This window comes from Salvelinus sp. IW2-2015, linkage group LG1 (genome assembly GCF_002910315.2).
Source record: "Salvelinus sp. IW2-2015 linkage group LG1, ASM291031v2, whole genome shotgun sequence".
In the NCBI taxonomy this organism is placed as follows: Eukaryota; Metazoa; Chordata; class Actinopteri; order Salmoniformes; family Salmonidae; genus Salvelinus; species Salvelinus sp. IW2-2015.
In genome coordinates, this window is record NC_036838.1 from 28,350,494 (window position 1) to 28,371,133 (window position 20,640).

Here is a 20,640-nt window from a genome sequence, read left to right on the forward strand (position 1 = left end):
CCCACAACACCACTACTCTTTTACAGAGGGTACAACAGCATCTCTACTTCCTAAGGCAGCTGAAGAAATTTGGCATGCCGCCTCGGGTCCTCTCCAAATACTATCGCTGAACCATCGAGAGCGTCCTGACCGGTTGAATCACGGCCTGGTACGGTGAAATGCTTCGTCCAAGACCGCAAGGCCGTCCATCGGGTGGTGAAGACGGCCCAGTACATCACTGGGACCGTGCTCCCACCCTATCCAAGACATCTACTCAAAAAAGTGCCCGAGGAAGGCACACAGCATCATCAAGGAACCCACACCCCAGCCACAAGTTGTTCACTCCCTTACAGTCGGGCAGACGGTATCGGAGCATGAGGTCTGATACTAACAGGCTCAGATCCGTTTCTATCCACAAGCCATTAGACTGCTGAACACTTGAACTGGATTGACAACCTGCTCTGATTCTCTGCACCATAGCACACATGTACTCACACATGTACTCACTCATGCACACACCCACCCACCCACACAGACATACACACACACACATATACATTCATGCTACACACACATCACAACTGCTGCTACCAGACTCTTATTATACTGCTCAATTTATACACTTGACCCCCATCCCCCCTTCCCCAATACATGTAACACAGGAGGTTGGTGGCACCTTAATCAGGGAGGAAGGGCTCGTAATAATGACTGGAGCGGAATTAGTGGGAATGGTGTCAATACATTAAACACATGGATTCCATATGTTTGATGCCATTCCATTAGCGCAGTTCCAGCCATTATTATGATCCGTCCTCCCCTCAACAGCCTCCACTGACTTGTAAATATCGGACTATAAATATAAAAAAAAATATATATATATATAAACATTGTTAAAAATCTGTTGTTCTGCCCCTGAACAAGGCAGTTAACCCACTGTTCCTAGRCCGTCATTGAAAATAAGAATTTGTTCTTAACTGACTTGCCTAGTTAAATAAAGGTAAAATAAAAATAATGTTTAAAAATGGATCCTTCCTGTATTATATGTATGCTAAAATGTTTATTCTATTCTAATGCCATTTACTTTATGTTCGTATCCTTATCTTTTCTTATTTCTTATTGTTGTTGCATTGTCGAGAAGGAACCTTCAAGTAAGCATTTCGTTGGACGATGTATGCCATGCTTATCCCATACATACGACTTAAATTAAACTTTAAATTTGAAACTGTAGGCCCTACTCCTAAGCCATAGGGGCAGTGTGGAGCTTTCTTGTTGGTGATTCCAGAGAAGAAGAGCAAAACACAGAAAAGGTTTACACCACAAAGTGACTATATCACTAAAATGTGCTATTTGGTCTTAATTTAAGGTTATGGTTAGTCATAAGGTTAGCAGTGCAGTTAAGGTTAGGGTTAAGGTTATCTTTAAAATCACATTTTACGAAGCGAAGTTGTAGAAATGGGCGGGGTTTATGACTTTGTGGCTGTGGTAACTAGTGACGATCCCAATGAAAAGGAACAAGCGGAAATCTCTTTCCGACGCCTCTCAGAACTTCGCACTGAACTGGCCGGCATCTCGAGAAAGACTCCTCTTCCTGTCACCTTGACCTCTATTTTAATTACAAAGGTAAGTGACTACCCACATTCATCTGTTTTGTGAGAAAACTTAGTGTTTTCACAATATTCAAACCGTTTTGAAGACACAGCTCTGAGTTGTTCCCATTGAGGTATAAAATAAGGTAATTCGTTTCCGCTAGCCAGCCCATCCACTATCAAGTTGATTCATCCTCTGTTTTCAAACAGTACAWTTCGCTCTTTCGCACATTTACTTTTGAGTAACTTTAGTTCGATTCCTAGCTCATTTGRCTACGCAACATTTATTCCAGTGACTGTGTTAACAGTGATGTAGCCATCTGTAGTGCATTTTCCTGTAATGTGATACAATTCATCTTCATCGCAGTGATGTTGCCAGAACTGCRTGAGTATCCTTTTCATTCATAACGTGCATTCTCAACCCACGTACGATACTTTTTACACACCAACTCCACGTTMAAGGGACGTTCCATTGGGAGGATTTATAGGGGATCTCATGTCAATCGGATCATTTGAGATCCTTGTAGGTATCATTCTAAGAMAAAACGTACACAACGTCATCCACAACGCCAAGAATAGATGGCTTGCAACGTTCAGAATGATAAATTATTGGTTTGACTTCGTCTATTGACATCCAGTAGTCCTTCTAGCCTTGACCTAAAGATACCTTACCAATGCTGCAGTCCAGTGTCATGTGATTTGTCAGATGGACAGTAGCTAATCGAATTAGGCAGCCAACCCACTGCTAGCACGACTAAGCTTTAAAACCGCCAGGAAGGACAGTTTTTTTTGGGGGGGGGGACTCTTGAGTGAAAGATTTTTAGTTTTTAACCACCACTGACAGGTTGTACTGGACTTGATGGGTTATTTGTATTCAGCAGTCAAAAAATGGCCTCTGATATGGAAAGGCCATTTGGGGCAGTGTTCACGTTCATTGCCTTGACCTAAGGTCAGATGGTCTTTGAAACTTCAGTACCTCAAATTACTGAAACTGAAAGAAACATGCTGATTCACATTTTCAGGCTCAGTAGAGAGTTTGCACAATGGCCGTTGAGGTATCATGTTTTATAGGACTAAGAACTCGTATCATGGTGAGACTATCTGGTAGTCTTAAAAMAWWTKTTTWATTACTTTTCTCCTCCAAAGGTCAAGCACCATGTCTATCCTGAAGATTCATGCCCGGGAGATCTTTGATTCCCGTGGCAACCCCACTGTGGAGGTGGACCTCTACACTGACAAAGGTAAACGTTGCTATCGGTCTAACATAATGTTAAGTGGTCCTCTGTAGCTCAGTTGGTAGAGCATGGCGCTTGCAATGCCAGTATAAAACATTCAGTGCGTGCATACATTTTAAGTCGCTTTGGATAAGTGTCTGCTAAATGGCATATAAAATCTGAAAATAGCCTAAGCCTAGCTTACCCAGGTAAACACTAGCTTACAAAGAACTCGCAAGTAAAAGCATTTACTTCATGATATTAAAAMCAGGTTAGGGACTTTTGTTACCTTTTTATTGGACAGGAAAAACCCGTTTTCAYGACTTCTGGTATATCATCAAAATAACTTAATCACAGCACGTTTTTGGACTCATTCAGCAGTTTTATCTGATTTATTTAGAATACTATTGGAAATTAATGTTRAAAGTAAAATGTTTATTCCTTAAACATAAGTTGAAAATGATTGTCGCTGTTTCCTATGATAMATTTCTTGATGTCAAAACACAGTGTCTGAAGTGTCCAAATCAATATGCAGAAACAGTTTATGATACTTTTGTATATATAGTGTATGTGGACACCCCTTCAAATKAGTGGATTCGACTAATTCAGCCACACCCGTTGCTGACGKGTGTATAAAATCGAGCACACAGCCATGCAATCTACATAGACAAACATTGGCACTAGAATGGCCTTACTGAAGAGCTCAGTGACCTTCAACGTGGCACCATCATAGGATGGCATCTTTTTAACWAGTSAGTTCGTCAAATTTCTGCCCTGCTAGAGCTGATCCAGTCAACTGTAAGTGCTGTTATTGTGAAGTGGAAAGTCTAGGMGCAACAGCGGCTCAGCCACGAAGTGGTAGGCCACACAAGCTCACAGAACGGGACCACAGTGCTGAAGCAACACTCACTACTGTGTTCCAAACTGCMTCTAGAAGCAACGTCAGAAAAAKAATTGTTCGTCGGAAGCTCCATGAAATGGGTTTCCATGGCTGAGCAGCCGCACAAAAGCCTAAGCTCACSATGCGCAATGCCAAGTGTCGACTGGAGTGGTGTAATTCCCCCTCCAATTTGACGTGGTCAACATGAGTTTGTGTAATTTTAGTTACGCATAATGTTCACATCAAGGAAAGTTGTGTAATATTAAATATGGCTTAATTTAGGATGATAGTAAATGAAGCAAACGCAAAGATTGTAAAAAAAAATATATATGTAAAAATAATCATCATACACTGAGTGTACAAAACATTAGGAACACCTTCCTAATATTGAATTGCGCCCCCTTTTTGCCCTCAACAGTCTCAATTYGTCAGGGCATGGACTGTCAAGTGTTCCGCAGGGATGTTGGCCAATGTTGAAACCCAGCAGCTTTGTWGTTCTTAACCCACTCAAACCGGTGCGCCTGGCACCTACTACCATACCCCATTCAAAGAAACTTAAWTATTTTGTCTTGCCCATTCACCCTCTGAATGGCACACGTACACAATCATGTCTCACAGGTTAAAGAAGGGTTTTTAAGCTGTCTCCTCCCCTTTATCCCCACTGATTTGAAATGGATTTAACAGTTGACATCAATAAGGGATCATAGCTTTCACCTGGATTCACCTTGTCAGTCTGTCATGGAACGAGCATGATACTCACAATGTTTTTAACAGTCAGTGTATGTTTCTCACTAGATTATACATGTAGAGTTTTAAAAAGGCTCTTATGCACAATTTAACCAGGCGCTCTAGAAATAGCTCCCATAGTAGTGACTGTGCAGCAGCCTGTTCATTCACCCTCCCTACCTTTTTTTTATACAAATTTGACAGTGAGTTCTTCCTATAGGTGATTGCCCTACTTTTCATGAGTCAGTATTTTATATCTCTGTCACTGTTCTCCATCTCCCAGGTCTGTTCAGAGCAGCTGTACCCAGTGGTGCCTCCACTGGTATTTATGAAGCCTTGGAGCTCAGAGACAACGACAAGTCACGCTACCTTGGGAAAGGTGTGTATCTGGGGTTAATATAGTGTAACTTAAATATACTGTATGATTATGATGGCAGTCTCTTCCAGGGWGGTCTCTATAACTTGCCATCTGCAATCTTCAGTCTTCCTTCCTTTTTTATACTCTTCCCCTCTGTCAGGTCTAAAAAGGCCTGTTAAATTGGTGAGTCTGCTCCAATTATGTGTGTAAACCCTGGATTATCGATGCTATGTATTGGCCAATGAGTCTTTAAAGCCAGAGGCTGCCATATTGGTTCTCCTCAGAAGGAGAATGAGTGGAATTCTACAGTATTTCAATAAATGTTTTAATGACAAAATTACATGTATTTGTTGTAGTTGGGACTTTAGGATTAGTAAAAAAATATATATTATTTTTATCACTTATTTTTTCATTCACTTAATATAATTTTAAAGTATACGTTAATTAAGCCTGCAGTGGTATTCAAAGTTTTTCAGCCAGGGACCCCTTTTTTAAATTTTTAATTCCACCAGAATTTCTGATATGTCACAATCTTAAAATCGATACATTTTAAAAAAAATCAAAAAACAAGTAACCTTAAATTCATTACATTTTAATCTCTTATCACAAAGAAAAGAAACCTATACATTTAATAAAAAATGCTCTTTCTCAAAAACRTTTGCATGTGGTCCCATAATTATACAATTGTACTATCTGTACTCTTCATTTTTTGGTGGGGGCAGTTTAGAACACGACTTTGAATATCACTGCCTTAAGGTGTCTGTCATAGAATATACTTGGCAAAAAGGAATGTAGACATTTTTATTGCTTTTTTACAATTGAGGATGAGTACCAAAACAGTGCCCTCTTTCAGTCATACAGGGTTTATACACATTGAAGATTTGCTAGACAAATCAACATTCATATGTATTGACATACTGGAGAACTACGGAGTAGTAGTGATCACTTATGCATGATTTTTTTACAAATTAGCTTAATTGTTTATCCAAGCCATCTTTCCTGTCTTGTTGTGTGATGTATGTTCTTGAYGACTTTGGAAATGAAAAGCAGACTGATCTGTTGTCTCTTAACTACTGTACTCATCCTTGTGCATGAAGTTAACACTTTGTCACAGTAATGGTTGTATGATTCACCAAGCTTGATAACAAGGAAGCTAAAAAAACGTATTGGATTATTAGTGCTCTGACTGTTTTGAGGACCATTTGTTTGCGTCTGAAAAAGCATACTGGATTGTTGATGTTGCTTGAATTGTTTCCAAATCCCCCATCTGTCTCCATGTTTCTTAGTCAGTAATGTTTCCTTGGCCTTTCAGGTGTTTCACAAGCAGTGGACCACATTAACTCTACACTTGCACCTGCACTCGTTGGGCAGGTAGGAACGTAATACTTTTAAAAAGTTGCTGTTATTCTGGCAATGACATGGCATGTTGTATTGATGTTTCCCACCCTGGTAAAGATAAGCAGGTCTAGTGTTCACTCCACTTCCACATACTCCTAGTTCATGCAGGCCTAGTTCCTCAGTGTGCAATGTGCCAAACACTCATTTTATTTCTACATCTCAGGAGGTGTCTGTGGTTGAGCAGGAGAAAATCGATCAGATCATGCTTGACATGGATGGCACCGAGAACAAGTGTAAGTTGTTTCAGATTAGAATATCAGATGACAATTGTTTATATTGTCTTATGTTTTACCTAGTTTAGTTGAATGTACTGACTGTAAGCCACTCTGAATGAGGGCGTCTGCTGAATGACTAAATATTTCCCCCATATGAAAGTGTATCATCTATTTCACTTATTAATTTTTCATGTTTTTGACACATCAGCCAAGTTTGGTGCCAATGCCATCCTGGGTATTTCCCTTGCGGTGTGTAAGGCTGGTGCAGCTGAGAAAGGCGTCCCCCTGTACCGTCACATTGCTGACCTCGCTGGGAACCCAGAGGTCATACTGCCCGTACCGGTGAGCACAGGGCATACTTTACTCTTATTTAATATTGAAGTGCGCTCACACATGCCGCCTTGTCTTCAGTGGTGTAACGTACTTAAGTAAAAATACTTTAAAGTCGTTTTGGGGGGTATCTGTGGGGCGKCAGGTAGCCTAGTGGTTAGTGTTGATCAAATCCCTGAGCTGACAAGTTAAAAAAAAAAAAAAAATCTGTTGCTCTGCCCCTGAACAAGGCACTTAACCCACTGTTCCCCGGTGGGCCGTCATTGTAAATAAGAATTTGTTCTTTACTCACTTGCCTTTTTAAATAAAGGTTAAAATTAAAACATCTGTACTTTACTTTATATTTTTGACAACTTTTACTCCAAACATTTTCCCTGACACCCAAAAGTACTCGTTACATTTTGAATGCTTAGCAGGACAGGAAAATCGTTTAATTTATGGACTTATCAAGAGAACATCTCTACTGCCTCTGATCTAGCAGACTCACTAAACACATGCTTCGTTTGTAAATKATGTCTGAGTGTTGAACTGTGCCCCTGGCTAGCCATTTAAAAAAAKAAATAATAATAATTGAAATCAAGTCGTCTGGTTTGCTTAATATAAGAAATGTTTAATGATTTATACTTTTGATACTTAAGTACATTTCAAACCAAATACTTTTAGACTATTACTCAAGTAGTATTTACTGGGTGACTTTTACTTGAGTCATTTTCTTTTAAGGTATCTTTACTTTTACTCAAGTATGAAAATTGTGTACTTTTCCACCACTGCTTGTCTTACAGCTTGTTGTGTAGTTACATTTCTCCACCTAGGTCTCTTTGTCAAAAGAGCTTAAGGGACTGATTAATAAAATAATTAGATTTTATTTAATGAAATGTCATTTGAATAAATTGTGGATTTCTGATTTCCCAGGCCTTCAACGTGATCAACGGTGGATCTCACGCAGGCAACAAGCTGGCCATGCAGGAATTCATGATCCTGCCGGTGGGTGCCAGCACCTTCAAGGAGGCCATGCGTATCGGGGCCGAGGTCTACCACAACCTGAAGAACGTCATCAAGAAGAAGTACGGCCAGGACGCCACCAATGTGGGAGATGAGGGAGGCTTCGCTCCTAACATCCTGGAGAACAAGGAAGGTACGAGAGCGACGGGATCAGAGTTTTATTTACAGCCCAAAAAACAATATTGTGATACTTGATTGGATTCAGCTCTTTTACATTAAGGGAAAAACTCAMCTCATCCACCCCTGTGTAGTACCCACATGATCACAGGATGCTGTCAATATCTAATGAACCATATTTTAACAAATTTACATCTCTGCTTAATTTTCCATAGCTCTGGAGCTGATCAAAGAGGCTATCAGCAAAGCAGGATACACAGAAGAGGTGGTGATCGGCATGGATGTGGCAGCCTCTGAGTTCTACAGGGATGGGAAATACGACTTAGACTTCAAGTCCCCTGATGACCCAGAGCGTTACATCACTCCTGATGAGCTGGCTGACCTCTACAAGAGCTTCTGCAAGGATTACCCAGGTGTGTGTCCTGTCCTCTCTTGTTGACCTATTAGTCATTCCTTGATAATTGTTTTAAACCTATGAAATGTTGTCGTTGGCTGGATCAGCGTTATATGTATTTTAATTCTCACAATTCAATCGTTGTACACTACAATGGAGTTGGGCACTGTGTTGAATAGTATGGTTCAAATACCTATTGTAGGACTGCTCTGAGTTGGCAATTGAAATTAAAGTTATCAATTAAATTGTTGACCGTTTCATAAAATTATCAATTGTCCTTTTCTATGGTTGTCTACTCTGTAAGGTACAGGACCATGACTTTCCTCTCTATGTGATCACTTATGATCAATGTCCCCTCTTTGACAGTGGTATCCATTGAGGACCCCTTTGACCAGGATGACTGGGAGGCGTGGTCYAACTTCACCGGCAGCACGGAGATCCAAGTGGTGGGTGATGACCTCACAGTGACCAACCCCAAACGCATCACCAAGGCCGTGGAGGACAAGGCCTGCAACTGCCTGCTGCTGAAGGTCAATCAGATCGGCTCTGTGACCGAGTCTCTGGCAGCGTAAGTTTCAACCTCCCTTTACTCCATAATGACTTCTACAAGAGGAACTCCAGCCTCCTTTTATTTTGTGCCTTTAATGAGATTTGAGTTGATGTAATTACACTCTAAATATGCATTACAATCATGATCTATTCATGAAACGATCAACAAACCGAGATGCGTCTCATAAGAGTCAAGGCAAGTCAAATAGCCTGACAGTTGCAAGTCTAACGTGAGCCTTACATTTATATAATTTTCCAACTGTGAAAACTTCTACCTAATGACTCCTCTCTTCCCACTGTTCAGGTGCAAGATGGCTCAGTCAAGTGGCTGGGGAGTGATGGTCAGCCATCGCTCTGGGGAGACAGAGGACACCTTCATTGCTGATCTGGTGGTGGGCCTATGCACTGGACAGGTAAGGGGCTTCCCAAAGGAAATACTGTTGGTATTCAACTGTATATGACAGTTGAAATACCAATTTGTATTATATAGTCATTACTGTATTTTAGTTACTGTATATAGTCATTACTGTATTTTAGTTACTGTCTTCATTATTGCTGTTTAAGTAATGTTGCCTCTGTCTGTTCATCTCCAGATTAAGACCGGGGCTCCTTGCCGCTCTGAGCGTCTGGCCAAGTACAACCAGATTCTCAGGTGAGGGTTCATGTCCTTTACAGCCTAATCAATGTTGTGACGCTTGTAATTTTTGTTCTGCTACAAAGGCTTTCTTATTGAGCATTGTTTTCACATATGGCATAATAACAATTGTATTATTGAATATTGCTAAACTTTATCCCCCTGTTCATYCTCAGAATTGAAGAGGAATTGGGAGACAAGGCTGTCTTTGCTGGGAAGAACTTCAGGAACCCCCTGGCTTAACTGAGTGCAATGGGAACATAATCATGGGCATATACACACAACGTTTTGGCAAGCATTCTAATGATTACTTACAAATGCTAAAGAAGCTTACTGATAACCAAAATCTGAAAGGGTTACATACACATAACGAGGTAGCTAGAAAGACTCATTCAAAGTTCCAGTCCAATACCATAGGTTATTACATACATTCCCTAGTCTACCTACATTCCGCTGCCCTAGATTAACAAATTACCTGTGAGTTGCAATGAATGTCTTCCACTGAATCTATTTCAATATAGAGCAAAATAWTTATATCCATGAGTAATCAATGTAATGGATTGTGAAATTGCAAAAGCTGCAGCCTACCTGTGGCTGTAGATGCTGTGAATAAAMCCCTTTTTTGAAACTGAGCCATTTGCAATTCTTTGGTCATTTATTCTCAGCAGGATGTGTAAATGTTTGATTGTCAAGCATATTATAATACGTGTGATGGGTGAATGGAAATCATGAATTTAGTTATAGCTAATTGTTTTTTGTAAGGACAGTTTATTTAACCTAATCAGTTTTCTCGCTTTCTACAATCTTCCTGGAATTCTGAATTATATTTTATACGTCTGATCTTCTGTATTTTTTTGCGTCGTTGCTCGAAAGGGGTACGGCTCTTTGGACATCAAGTGGATGATCCTATTAGGGACCGCGGCACATGCTCAGTTATGTCTACAGAGAAAGGAACTTTGAAGGCTGCGTGTGGGGGCTGAGGTCATTGCACAGCTTAGTGGTAGGAAAAAAATCGACTCCTCGTAGCCTCCATTTTGAGTAGTAGCTATGAAATAGAGGAATTGCATAGTTTGTATCGACCACTACGCTGGCAGTGTCAACATAAAAACGACACAAGCCTCCGACATGGACGACTTGTTCAGTCCGAGAAGGTATTCGAGTTGCCTCGTTAAATGTATATGTTTTTGGACGCGAACATCTTGTATTGTAATGTTTACATTGTMATTTTTATGACATACTTGGGAATTGCAATTGTCGCGATGGAGTTGTTAGCCTAATCTATGTAAAGCTAACAAGCTAGCTACCGTACGGAGAAAAAATCATTACATTAGCTAACGTTAGTGAATTTTGGACTTTAGTGTCATACCGGTATGTGTCAAATCAACTGAGACAGAGTTGCTGTGGTTTCTGTCGATTTTCTGCTCCCTGTAAAGATGGCTAGCTAGCTACACATTGGAAAAGAGTATGTAGCTAGGTTATATCAATACTCCATTTTGCGAGACTTGTCGTGCCACGTAAATAGACGCGTTGACGACATGATGTTGATTATTTTAAATCTAAAATATGCGTTATACGCTCGAAAGCAATAAATGCTTGTTGACAATTTGTAAAAAGATGTCAATGTGTGATTATGTTTGCAAGGGCCTCGAGACGAGTCTCGTTTATGTAATGCTTGGAGGCGGGAACGTAATAGCCGCACTCAGATTGGCTCTTACTGATGGATGGGCGGGATTAAAGGAAAGCACTGCCCAATTGTAATGCAATTTTAAAACAGTAATATTCTGATATTTAGATTAGGGATTAAAATATTGCCACCACTCATATAGCCTATTTGCCTTGTGATTTGTGTTAAATATGCATAATCACGGTTGCATATAAACAACACATGCATTAGTATGTCATAAAAAGGGAGGTATCTAGCAGTAGACCTAGTTCTCTTTCTGTTTTAGAACAGAACATGAATTGTATAGCAATAAACATTTAAAATCCAATAACTTTATCCATATGTTACAGCAGACAACAGAAATTTGATTGAGTTGACAAGAGCATGGGATCAAGCTGCAGTGTAGCACCCCTGGATGAAGAGCATGTTGTGGGGTTAAGGGCCCAACCATAGGGGATTGTTAAACTGTGAACCCAGCAGCTCTCCAGTTGCCAGATCAAATCCGCCCTTTATTTCCAGTGCCCGGCCCGGGATTCAAACCAGCAACCAGCTAATGTGACAACTCCTTAGCTGCTGGGCTACCTACCGGCCTTACAGTGTTTACTTGATTAATAATACAGTTGATGAAATTGTGTCAAGTTGACTTGATGCAACAACAAATAAAATGACTTGTGTTTCTTGCATTGCATTGTCCCAAAAATATTTATCATGGTTCCTTTCTGTTCATATCAGTTGCAAATATTATACACTAAAGGCTAGTTAATGTAATGAAATCTATAATAACGTAATAATACAACAATGTAATGCTATATGTAACTTATGTTATAACTGAATTATCCCTATTTCCAGGAGCCTGAACAGCACGCAGGGGGAGATCAGAGTGGGATCAAGTCATCAGGTAATAGTCCAACAACCCCCTGTAGGCAGGATGTCACTCTGTCTAGTCTGTATTGCCCATACGAGACCTTAGCAGTACCGCTATGTCTTTGACAATCTCTGTTGCAAAATCTGTGAGCTACTTGATTCATACAGTGTGTCATCATAAACTATCTCACGGTCATAAGCTGTCATATATTTGCCCGTATTTGTGAATGACATGGTGCAAAAGTCATATCATTGTAATAAACTGTCTGTGACGGTGAGACTAACATTGTACCTGTCTGTATTATTTGTGTGTATGCAGGCCAAGCTCCCTGAGCTGCAACCACGCCCTGTGTTTGGTGTGCAGACTCAGACAGAGAATGAAGAGTTGGTGTGGATGCCAGGGGTCAATGATTGTGACCTCCTCATGTACCTCAGAGCTGCCAGGTTAGTGTCAACTCAGCAGCACTCAATTTAGCCTGGTCCCARATCTGTTTGTGCTGTATATCCAACTCTTGTTGTTGTTGGCTATACAGCACAAATGGGTCTGGGACCAGGCTACACTCATACTGTATCTCTTGTGTGATGAATGGTGCATACGATTCCTGACGGATTTAAAGACTGATGGGATGCATTCAATACCTTGGTGTCTGTCAGCGTTGCATAACACTGGTGGTGAGAGCGAAGTGCATTACTATGGTCATTTCAGATTAGTGAGCATATCAAGAAAGTGTGACTGCTGSTGGTTTTTAGTTGYCATTTAGTCTAAAGACTTGTCCTATCAGAGTTCTTCGAGCTAGCCTGTCAGGTCATTATTGTTAAAGATAATGTCATTTAAAAACACTTCTGTAGGGGTCTGTAGTGTACAATGCTTTTCATGCTTGTCATCCTGACTGACTGCACAGCCCTCCTAATTTATTTATATTCCCTGCCTCTTCCTGATTGAAGGAGCATGGCAGCGTTTGCAGGAATGTGTGATGGAGGATCCACAGAGGATGGTTGTTTGGCGGCCTCTCGTGACGATACCACACTCAACGCTTTAAACATGGTCAGCAGGATAACTTTGCTGCATCTAAATGGGAATATGAAATGGAACAATAAGATCATTTAATTTTCACCTGTTTTAATTCATTTTTTCTCCTTTTTSTTTTTAAATGTAATTTGTTGTTTTTCCGGAAAAAATGGTAGAGAAAAAAAATGGATTGAAAAAATATCCAGTGTACAATTGTGTGAACAATATATTGCTACGAATAAGATCTGTAACCCTTCTCAGGAGCTCTGTGTTCCTTTGTCTCCCTCTACAGTTACACGCCAGCCGCTATGACGCGGCTAAAGCTCTGCAGCGCCTAGTGAAGAAACCTGTGCCCAAACTTATTGAGAAATGTTGGTCAGAAGATGACGTGGTAAGGCAGCGTGCACCATGCTTACTTCAGGTGCAAAGACAATGTTTAACTTTAGACACTATGGACCCGATTCAGAGTTGAGATGAGCGTTGCAGCTCAGGCTTTTGCATAAATCATTCCTTGATGTCAGCGCAGATATTTGAGTTAAGCGCTCAAATTTCAAGACAGAATATGGCTCTATGTGCTGTTAGGGCTGCTCTGTGGTTGCATCGGGTTACTCCAAGCAACAATGCTATGCATGTTCAATATGAATTATGGCCATWGTGTAACATAGACAACAGTGCAACATTACGAAACACATTTACACTGCATGGTATATTGCACAAGACAAATGTTTGGGAACTATGTTGACTTTGTTTTGCTTCCACGACAATCTTTTTACTATCAACAGAAGCGGTTTATCAAAGGTTTGAGACAGTACGGTAAACATTTCTTCAGGATTCGCAAAGAGCTGCTGCCCAACAAGAAAACGGTAAATGAAAACACCTGGTGTAGTATATTTTACTATTATACTGCCTCTCATGTCTGGCTAGACATAACGGACAGATATAACTGGACATAACTATACACACAATCAACAGACCTAACTGTTTGCGATGCAGTCAGTATCTTCATTGGAATCTGCCATCTGTGCCCCTCCTCAAAATCACGCGTGTTGTGTTGTTGGCAGGGTGAGTTGATCACATTCTACTACCACTGGAAAAAGACGCCCGAGGCTGCAGGCACCCGGCCCTACCGTCAGCACCGTAGACAGCCATCCTCACGCAAGGCCAAGACTCGCGCTGCCCTTGCCACTGTGAATACCCCCTCCCAGGCCCAATCATGTGAGTGCCGGGGATGATCAATTCCCCTAAGATTTAGCTGATTTTATGGCAGGCCGTTAGTCTATCTTCTAGTCCAGTAACTGTAGATAACACAGTAAGATCGGAATGAATAGGAGTGGGTAWAGTCTTTAATCTGATCTCTTCTCTCTCCTGCAGTGGACGTGAGTTCGGCCAGTGAGGACGATCTGGACAGTGAAGACAGCGAGCAGGGCACCTGTGGACACTGTGCTACTACCAGTGAGTACAGCTGAACTCTCCATTTATCTTCAGAGAACACAACAATGTTATTCCCCAATTGATTCTATTAGCTTGCATTGATGTCATGTATCGTACTTGCTCCACCAGCCACCAGTGCTCAGGTCAATGGGTTCTGATGCATTGTGTGTCTGTGTACTATGTAACTGCCAAATCCAATTTCTCCTTTCGGGATCAATACCGTTGATTAAATTTAACTCCATCCCACAAAAACAGGCAAAAATGTATACTAAAAGGGCATTATCATCATTTCCACAATTTCACAGTATTATTCCAACCTCATAGTGTGGAAATATATATATATATATATACATACATACATACATACATACATACATACATACATACATACACACACACACAGGAAATTCCTTTTTTTGACTGCACTGGGCCTTAATTTCAGCCTCTAAGGACTGGCAGCACGGCGGCAGAGATAACATCCTCTTGTGTACCACCTGTCGGACCTTCTACAACAAACATGGCCGCCTGCCGCCCGGCCCCAAACCTGCTGACCCTCCCTTCATGTTCAAACCTGTCAAAGAGGAAGAGGAGGGCAACGGGAAGCACGGCATGAGGACGCGACGCAGCAGAGCACCGGTAAGGTTGAGAACCTCCCATCTTAGCCCCATCTAGTGGATACCTCCCCTGCCACCCTCACTCATTTGTCTCAGTCAGTACCGTCCAGATCTTTGTCTATTGTTGTTATAATCATTCTCTCTTTCAGTACTTACTCCAAGTTGTATCTCTCTCCAGTTGTCTTCACTAAGAAGTGGCCACAAGAGGCGGACCGGCTCTCCTACCAGTGAAGACCAGCAGTCCAGTAGCCATCCGTCTCCTGCACCCAGTGGAGCTAGCTCCACCTCCAACACATCCAGAAGCTCCTGCTCAGACAAGACTGACTCCACAAAGAAGCCTGGCAAGGTACATGTTCTTTTTTAAATTTTTAAGTCAGGGATATAGATTTGTATTCAATGTAATGGCGCATTTGTGAATTGAAAGTACACTTCATCTCTTAACAAATGTCTAGTTGTATATCTGCTATTCAGACCAGAGCTTCCTCTTCGTCCGAAGACTTTTGACTGTATTGTACGTACATCGTAGAACTGAATTGAATAACCGAATTCTATTCCTTCCATCCAACAGAAGATCAAGGAAGAGGTGCCCCTACCAAAGAGTACTAAACGTTCCAGGGAGAGTGCAGCCCAGGACCCAGAGGAGCCTGAGAGAACAGCAACTAAAAGAACGAAAACACAGCAGGTGAGACTAAGACGGTAGCGAGGCAATGACAGCGAACAGGATCAAGATCAGTGAAAAGCAAAATGTACAAAACCAGCTCTCAGAAACGCTTTTGTTTTCTCATTATTCTTCAGTTAATGTCTTATCTTCCTGCGCTGAGCTACATTGTTGGGTGTGCCTGGAACTATCCAGTGCCTCTTTTCGTGTAACATTAACATGATGAGAACTCCCCTCATCAACAATTCTAACCGTGTGTCATTCCTCTCAGGGTGAACAGGTGGAGTGCCGGTCAGAGGGCGATGGAGAGGCAGAGGGGGGAGAGGTGGAGGAGGAGTGCTGCTCAGACAGCCGCAGTGCCCAGGACGACGGCAGCAGCGACACCAAAGACATCGACCAGGACAACCGCTCCTCCTCCCCCAGCATCCCCAGCCCTCACCAGGGCAACGAGGGCAACGAGAGTGACTCCGACTCCTCTGCCCAGCAGCCCCAGGGTGCCCACCAGGYGGCAGCAGAGACCATCAGTGCCCCTGCAGCTGCTGCCCTGGCTGTAACACAGACCGCACCGACTGTTCCTCCAGCGCAGGCTGCAGTCTCGACCACATTCCTGCCCCCCCAGGGCACCTCTCCCTCTGCAGAGCCTGGCCAGGTACAGGCCCAGGCACCCCCCTCCCCAGAGCCCCCCCAGCCTGCTCAGGCTGGTCAGTCAGCTGGCTATGAGTCAGGCCCACCACACAGCCAACCCCCACCCCCCTCCTCTCACCCCATCTCTGGCCCATCACCCCTCCCTCCACCACTGGGACAGGCCCTTCATCCTCCATCTCCTGTGTTCCAGGGTCCTCTTCCTCCACCTGGATCTCTTCCTCCCACCCTGCCCCTCCATGGTGCTCCCACCCAGGGCCCCCGCTCCCAGCGACCCCCTCCTCACATAGCCAGGGAACCTCCTTTCTCCCAGGCGATCCCCCTTACATCTGGTCCCCAAATCAAACCACCCCCAACCACACCCATCCCACCATCGCACAAGCAGCAGCCACCGCACCTCTCCTCTGCTCCCCCTTTCCCCCAGATGCCATCCAACCTGCCCCCACCGCCAGCACTGAAGCCCCTCAACTCCCTGCCCAACCAGCACCCTCCCGGTGCCCCTCCACCCCCCCTCCAGCTCATGCCCCAGTCCCTGCCCATGCAGCAGGGACTCCCACCCCAGCCTCCYGTGCTCACTCAGCTGCAGAACCTCCCTGGCAGAGGCAGTCACTCCCACTCCACCCTGCCCTCCTCTGGCCCCTCGGCCTTGCACCCTGTCCCCTCTGCCTCTGCTCCCTCTACCATGGGTCCAGTCCCTGGTCTCCAGCCCKCCTTCTCCTCCATGCCCCTGCGCCCCTCGYCCGGAAACCCCATTGGCATGGGAGGGTCACATGTCCAGATTAAAGAAGAGCCATTGGATGAGTGTGAGCCWGAGAGYCCGCCCCCTCCACCCAGAAGTCCCTCGCCAGAACCTTCGGTTGTCGACATCGCCAGCCACGCTAGCCAATCAGCACGGTAMTTACTGCATGACAACGCTCATGGCGGTCCTATAGAATAGGTCTCCTTTACAGATTTAATTGTGGCCATATTGTTGACCTTCTTGTGGTGTTGTGTTTCTCGATGTATAACAGATGTTGTTCATCTGAGTTTGCTACATTCTCAAACATAATGTTGTGTGATTTCAAAATATGCTGTTTTGATACACGTCCATTGTTTTTCTTTTCAGGTTTATCAAACACCTGRACCGTGGCTACAACTCGTGTTCCAGAACAGACCTGTTCTTCACCCCTCTGGCCTCATCCAAGCTGGCCAAGAAGAGAGAGGAGGCTGTGGAGAGATCCAAGAGAGAGGCTGAACACAACGCCCGAGAGAGGGAGAGGGAGAAGGACAGGGAGAGAGAGCGGGAGAGGGAACGAGAGAGGCAGGAAGAGAAAAATGCTGTGAGTAATATGCTGTGGTCTTCCCTCTATTCCTTGTTTGTTTTCTTTGACATAAATAAATCGTGGCCCATTCAGAAGGGAAACCCGAGTGTGGTRGCATCAGCGGATATTGCACAAGTTGGATTCGCACTCTTATTTACATGCGGTCTATTTAAGTCGACCAGTTCTACGCATGCTTCCTCGATGTCAGGCGCACGCATGCGCTGGTGTCTCTTGCTGCCGTGCTGCTGTTACTCGCTATGCTTGCTGTTTTCTGATCCTCCCCCCAGCCTCCGCCTGTCTGATTTCTGTGTTTCTTCCAAGGGATTTGATGGAGCATATTGTGCTCACTGCTCTGGCACTGAGCTACATGAAGGAGCAGAGCCTATCGTTTCCTTTCTGAAACTGACATGTCTTACCATCTCCTATCTCAGCAATGATATTATTACATAGTACAACAACGTAATCAGTTAATGATGCCTGTAGGGCTCTATACATTGTTTTCTCGCTAATTTGAACCACCTAAATGTTCCCTCTTCCAGAGAGCGTCCAGCTCGTCCCACGACAGCCGTATGAGTGATGTCCAGATGATCGGCCAGGTCCACATGCGTTCCTCCTTCGAGCAGCCCCCCACCAGCGTGGCGGCCGTCCCCCCTTACATCGGCCCCGACACCCCGGCCCTGCGCACCCTTAGTGAGTACGCCCGACCCCACGTCATGTCCCCCACCAACCGCAACCACCCCTTCTTCGTGTCCCTGTCCCCCGGGGACCCCCTGCTGGCCTACCACATGCCCGGCCTTTACGCCGCCGACCCCAGCATGCGAGAGAGGGAGCTCCGCAACCTCCGAGAGAGGGAGCTCCGCGAGAGGATGAAGCCCGGCTTTGAGGTCAAACCCCCGGAGATGGAGACCATGCATCCATCAGCCAACCCCATGGAGCACTTTGCCCGACATGGAGCCCTGGCCCTGCCTCACATCGCTGGGCCGCCCCACCACCCCTTTGGCCACTTCCATCCGGCCATGCAGAACCACCTGGAGAGGGAGAGACAGGTGCTGGCCCTGGCCGGGCCCCAGATGCGTCCGGAGCTGAGCTACGCTGAGCGGCTGACTGCCGAGAGGCTCCACGCAGAGAGGATGGCGTCTGTGGCGAACGACCCGGCCGCCAGGCTGCAGATGCTGAATGTGACGCCGCATCACCACCAGCACTCCCACATCCACTCACACCTGCACCTGCACCAGCAGGACCCACTCAACCAAGGTGAGGGTAAGGACACTTGTATGTTTTTTTTCTTYTYTTTTTCTTGATTTTGTTTCATCTTCAGGATATGTGTGTACATATGTGTGCTGCATATTCACAAATCGATTATTGTTTTAGTTCTGTCTTCTAAAACAATAAAATCCGATAATAAAAAATTTAAAAAAAGGCACAGAATTAAGTGGTAATAGTTGTTCCACATCTATGGTGAGTGAAGCTTAAGGACCAGGCTCTGCTACAAGGTAGCTATCTTCATTTAAAAAAAGATTCATTCTTATTTAATGTTGTTTGGTAGTCTTATTTATTGTTGAGAGAGGATGCTTCTCAATATTACTGTGTCTGCCTACCAGTGTAATTGTCAGTTGGTATGCGTGTATTGCTCATCCCCCCCTGCCCTATGTTAACTGATGTGTGTGACATGTGTTAATTGATATATTGTTTGTTCTCCTGCTTCATTAGATGATGTGTGTTACTGTCACCCAGGTAATGGCCCCCACCCTCTGGATCCCCTGGCTCCAGGGCCCCGCCTGGCCCGCTTCCCCTTCCCCGGAGGCCCCATCCCCAACCCTCTGCTCAACGACCTGCCCCATGACCATGACATGCTGCGACACCCACTGTTTGGTGAGAAACCTCAACCTTCACTGTTTTATATGGGAACGCACACATTCAGTTCACTGTATTTAGTCTATATTTCTGTGTTATTGTGAGTTGACTGAGACTCACTCTGAGGTTTTGTGTCCCTTGATCAACATCCAAACAGCCTATGCCGCTGTTGCAGGAGCAGGGTACCCCCGTGAGCTTCAGGGCCCCATYCCACAGATGTCTGCAGCCCACCAGCTCCAGGCCATGCACGCCCAGTCGGCAGAGCTGCAGAGGCTGGCCATGGAGCAGCAGTGGCTGCATGGACACCACCACCTACAACATGGGGGGCCTCTGCCCGGGCAGGAGGATTACTACAGGTGAGGTGATTACCACCTCGAAAAACAACCAACAACAGTTTAGCTGAACCACAGCGCTTTCATTTATGCATTTATTGAGAAGTCTTAAATCACTAGACGAAAGTAGGATCTTGGTTTATTGATGAGCTATTGCACTGACATTTAATATTGTATTGTTGTTGTTTTCCTCCGCAGCCGCCTGAAGAAAGAAGGTGACAAGCCATCTTGAGACACCTTATGGTGTGAGTCACCATGAAAATACATAGAGATAGCAATGCTGTGTACTTTTGACATACATTATGCGACAACTAATCTTAGTGTATCSTTTTCTATAAGTCTAAATGTAATTGAGAATTAACAATCTTTGGATCTGTATGCTTGTTTCCTGCTCAGCACTTAAAGGGATAGTTTACCCCCAAATCATCCAAGTTTGTGAGACTTTTTCATATTTCAATAATGGTCTGGTTATAAAAATAGAAGATTAGCGTAGTCTCTATTCCATGCCATTTGTTGTCTACCACTTAATATGGAKTTTGTCATTTCTACAGTTCTCCTAATGCAATATATAGCGAGTGCRGAATATGGCTCACCTTTTTGGGAGTTATGAAAACATCTGACAAACTCTGATTTGGGGGGGTGAACTATCATTTTAATTTCTAAACAATCTGAATGATCTCCTTGTACAGAATGACATTTAATATTAGATGTTTGRATGATTGACTGTAATAACCTTGCATGACTGTTTCCCTTTCGATTTTCATCAGAACTTAAGAGTAGCGTTGTTCATTTGTGTTTAGACAACTAAAAAGCATAGTAGATKAATTTTATTCTATATCTGCTAAATATTTGTCTAAACCCTAAAGTTTTATATATTTCAAGATAAGTTT

General features: G+C 43.7%; 2 protein-coding genes across 6 annotated transcripts; both read left to right on the top strand.

Moving 5' to 3' along the window:
- The first annotated feature begins 1,490 nt into the window (after positions 1 to 1,490).
- eno1b (enolase 1b, (alpha)) lies at positions 1,491 to 10,014 on the top strand. Its single transcript, XM_023988021.2, has 12 exons — positions 1,491 to 1,599; positions 2,712 to 2,806; positions 4,669 to 4,764; positions 6,056 to 6,114; positions 6,305 to 6,374; positions 6,565 to 6,698; positions 7,599 to 7,821; positions 8,021 to 8,218; positions 8,566 to 8,767; positions 9,053 to 9,161; positions 9,342 to 9,400; positions 9,559 to 10,014. Exons 2-12 carry the CDS (start codon positions 2,722 to 2,724, stop codon positions 9,623 to 9,625), a joined length of 1,302 nt encoding a protein of 433 aa, XP_023843789.1. The 5' UTR covers positions 1,491 to 1,599; positions 2,712 to 2,721; the 3' UTR covers positions 9,626 to 10,014.
- Positions 10,015 to 10,419: 405 nt separating this feature from the next.
- Positions 10,420 to 20,437, top strand: rereb (arginine-glutamic acid dipeptide (RE) repeats b). 5 transcript variants are annotated; one of them, XM_023988008.2, is made up of 17 exons: positions 10,420 to 10,533; positions 11,895 to 11,943; positions 12,229 to 12,353; positions 12,855 to 12,954; positions 13,211 to 13,309; positions 13,701 to 13,781; positions 13,980 to 14,133; positions 14,290 to 14,370; positions 14,792 to 14,985; positions 15,142 to 15,309; positions 15,532 to 15,645; positions 15,893 to 17,157; positions 17,369 to 17,582; positions 18,104 to 18,824; positions 19,275 to 19,436; positions 19,576 to 19,779; positions 19,949 to 20,437. In XM_023988008.2, the coding sequence occupies exons 1-16, from the start codon at positions 10,508 to 10,510 to the stop codon at positions 19,776 to 19,778; spliced, it is 3,756 nt and encodes a 1,251-aa protein (XP_023843776.1). In that variant the 5' UTR covers positions 10,420 to 10,507; the 3' UTR covers position 19,779; positions 19,949 to 20,437. The 5 variants fall into 5 exon arrangements, with proteins under 5 accessions (XP_023843776.1, XP_023843743.1, XP_023843759.1 ...); XM_023987975.2 differs by having other exon boundaries at positions 19,576 to 19,774; positions 19,949 to 20,076; XM_023987991.2 differs by having other exon boundaries at positions 19,299 to 19,436; positions 19,576 to 19,774; positions 19,949 to 20,076.
- Positions 20,438 to 20,640: the final 203 nt, after the last annotated feature.